This window comes from Drosophila miranda, chromosome XR (assembly GCF_003369915.1).
Source record: "Drosophila miranda strain MSH22 chromosome XR, D.miranda_PacBio2.1, whole genome shotgun sequence".
Lineage (NCBI taxonomy): Eukaryota > Metazoa > Arthropoda > Insecta > Diptera > Drosophilidae > Drosophila > Drosophila miranda.
Window position 1 is genome coordinate 47,935,779 of NC_046674.1, and position 2,082 is coordinate 47,937,860.

Below are 2,082 nucleotides of genomic sequence, written 5' to 3' on the forward strand. Positions count from 1 at the left end.
CCGATTCTGGCGAATGGCACTATCCGACCCTCAAAGTCCCCCTACAATAACCCGACATGGGTCGTTGATAGAAAGAGTACAGAAAAGAACGGTATCAAGAAGTAAATGCTGGTTATTGATTTCAGGAAACTGACTCAAATTACGATTGATGGTAAATATCCCATCCCCATAATTTCGGCTATCGTGTCGAATATGGGTAAGGCCCAATATTTCACAAAATTTGAATCCAGACAAATCGAATTTATGCACTGCTCGTGATGATTCGGATACGAACAAAGCACTACTTGACCTCCTTGACTTGCAATCCTGAGCGCAAAGATTGCTTAATTTTGTCCGCTTTTTTCTTATCCTGTACCACTAGCGTGTACAAAAAGCGCGAGCAGCGGATCTTGAATTTAGTATTCGTAGGATTCTTCTTGATTTTAACAGCACGCGCATCTGAACTACGTGCATTATTAAGAAAATCTTTAACTTCTTTTATTTCTCGTGGCATGTTGAGTTATTTCTGCAGTTTCAACTACAATCTCGAAAATTCCGTATTGTTCGGTCCAAAGCAGAAAAGGAAAGGGGAAAGGAACAACGGGAAGTCTGAGTTTTGTAGACTTCCGTTTAGGCTAAAAAGCTCCTCTTGTATTTTCCAGAGGGCTATCGACGATGACCTCAGAGAGACAACGAAAGAAGATCATTTTATGGATATCGACCCAGTCGATATTATAAGTCTTCATGAGCCTTGAGGATATCCCAGGAAAAATTCAAGTTAAAAGAAAAACCGTAGAATACTTGGGAATCATTGTATCCAGAGGCGGATAACAACTTCACCCGAAAAGGTGCAAGCAATATCAAACTTCTCAACCCCAACCACACTTTTCGACCTTAGATCATTTCAAGGCGTTGCAAGTTACTATCGTTGTTTCATAAAAGAATACGCCAAGATCGCCAGGCCCCTTACGGACGCACTCAAAGGAGAAAATGGAAAAATTAGTAAGAACCACTGACGGAAAGTGAGTATAAAGCTGTCCCAAAATCAAGTACAAACGTTTTCACAATTGAAAATGCGGGACCCATATCAGGCTAATAGCAAATTGCTGAGCCATCTCGTGAAGAGGTGGCCGTTTTCGAGGAAATCGCATTTGGTGATTTGATCGCATCTTGGCTATGTCGCTATAAATGTATAGCTGGGTTGCCGCGCTTGAAGGCAGTTCAGAGCCTCCCTGATCGCTATAACTTCCGCCTTGGAGACGCTACAGTGATTTGGTAGCTTAATTGGGAGCCTTATGTTTAGCTGTTCATAGTAGATTCCTCCTCCGACTCTGTCGTACAGCTTCGATCCATCCGTGAATATGCTTATGGCCCCATCTAAGCCTGGAAGTCCCTCGAGCCATTCGTCTCTGTAAGGGATAATTGTATCTTGGAACTTGGTAGTCCATTTTAGCGGTAACGATGTTGCTCTTGTCTAGTATGGCCGAGTGGCCTATGCGCTGTGGCACCTATTGATACATAGGGCGGCGGTTCGCTGAACTTTGCCAAGTTGTTTGGTGATCGTCTTTTTTGATAGGGCCAGCCACCACACCGTTACTCCATACAGTAATATTGGTCTAACTTTTGCTAGATATATCCATTTGACAATACTTGGGTTCATTAGCCCAATGGCTTTCTTACATGTGAAGTCGTTGCCTTCTTCAGTCTATCTTTGATATTTAGGTTCCAATCAAGCTTCTTGTCAATTATAGTTGATAATTATCAACCCTAAGTTACTGGTACTGTCGCTAAAGGACAGCTTTGCGGTCATTAAGTCGCAGAGTGTTTGGGGGTATTTTCCCGATAAGATAATTGCAACGTCGTCCGCGTAAGCCATGACTTTGCAGATCCCCCTTCCAGGTCGCATAGAATTTTGTTGACTGCTATGTTCCACTGAAGAGGAGATAGGACACCACCTTTCGGGGTGCCTCTGTTGACATGCCTTGACTGGGCGGACGGTCTCATCGATGATGTCACTGTCCTGATATGAGCGATTGATCAATGAGCATCACCAAGTGACGGTGCACCCCCAGGTCAGTCAGGGCTTCTGTAATGGCCCCGGTA

General features: G+C 43.8%; 1 protein-coding gene across 1 annotated transcript; it reads right to left on the bottom strand.

The window, feature by feature from the left end:
* Positions 1-222: 222 nt before the first annotated feature.
* Positions 223-560, bottom strand: LOC117186156 (60S ribosomal protein L38-like). Its single transcript, XM_033386360.1, has one exon. The coding sequence runs from the start codon at positions 491-493 to the stop codon at positions 281-283; it is 213 nt and encodes a 70-aa protein (XP_033242251.1). The 5' UTR covers positions 494-560; the 3' UTR covers positions 223-280.
* Between the last annotated feature and the right edge of the window lie 1,522 nt (positions 561-2,082).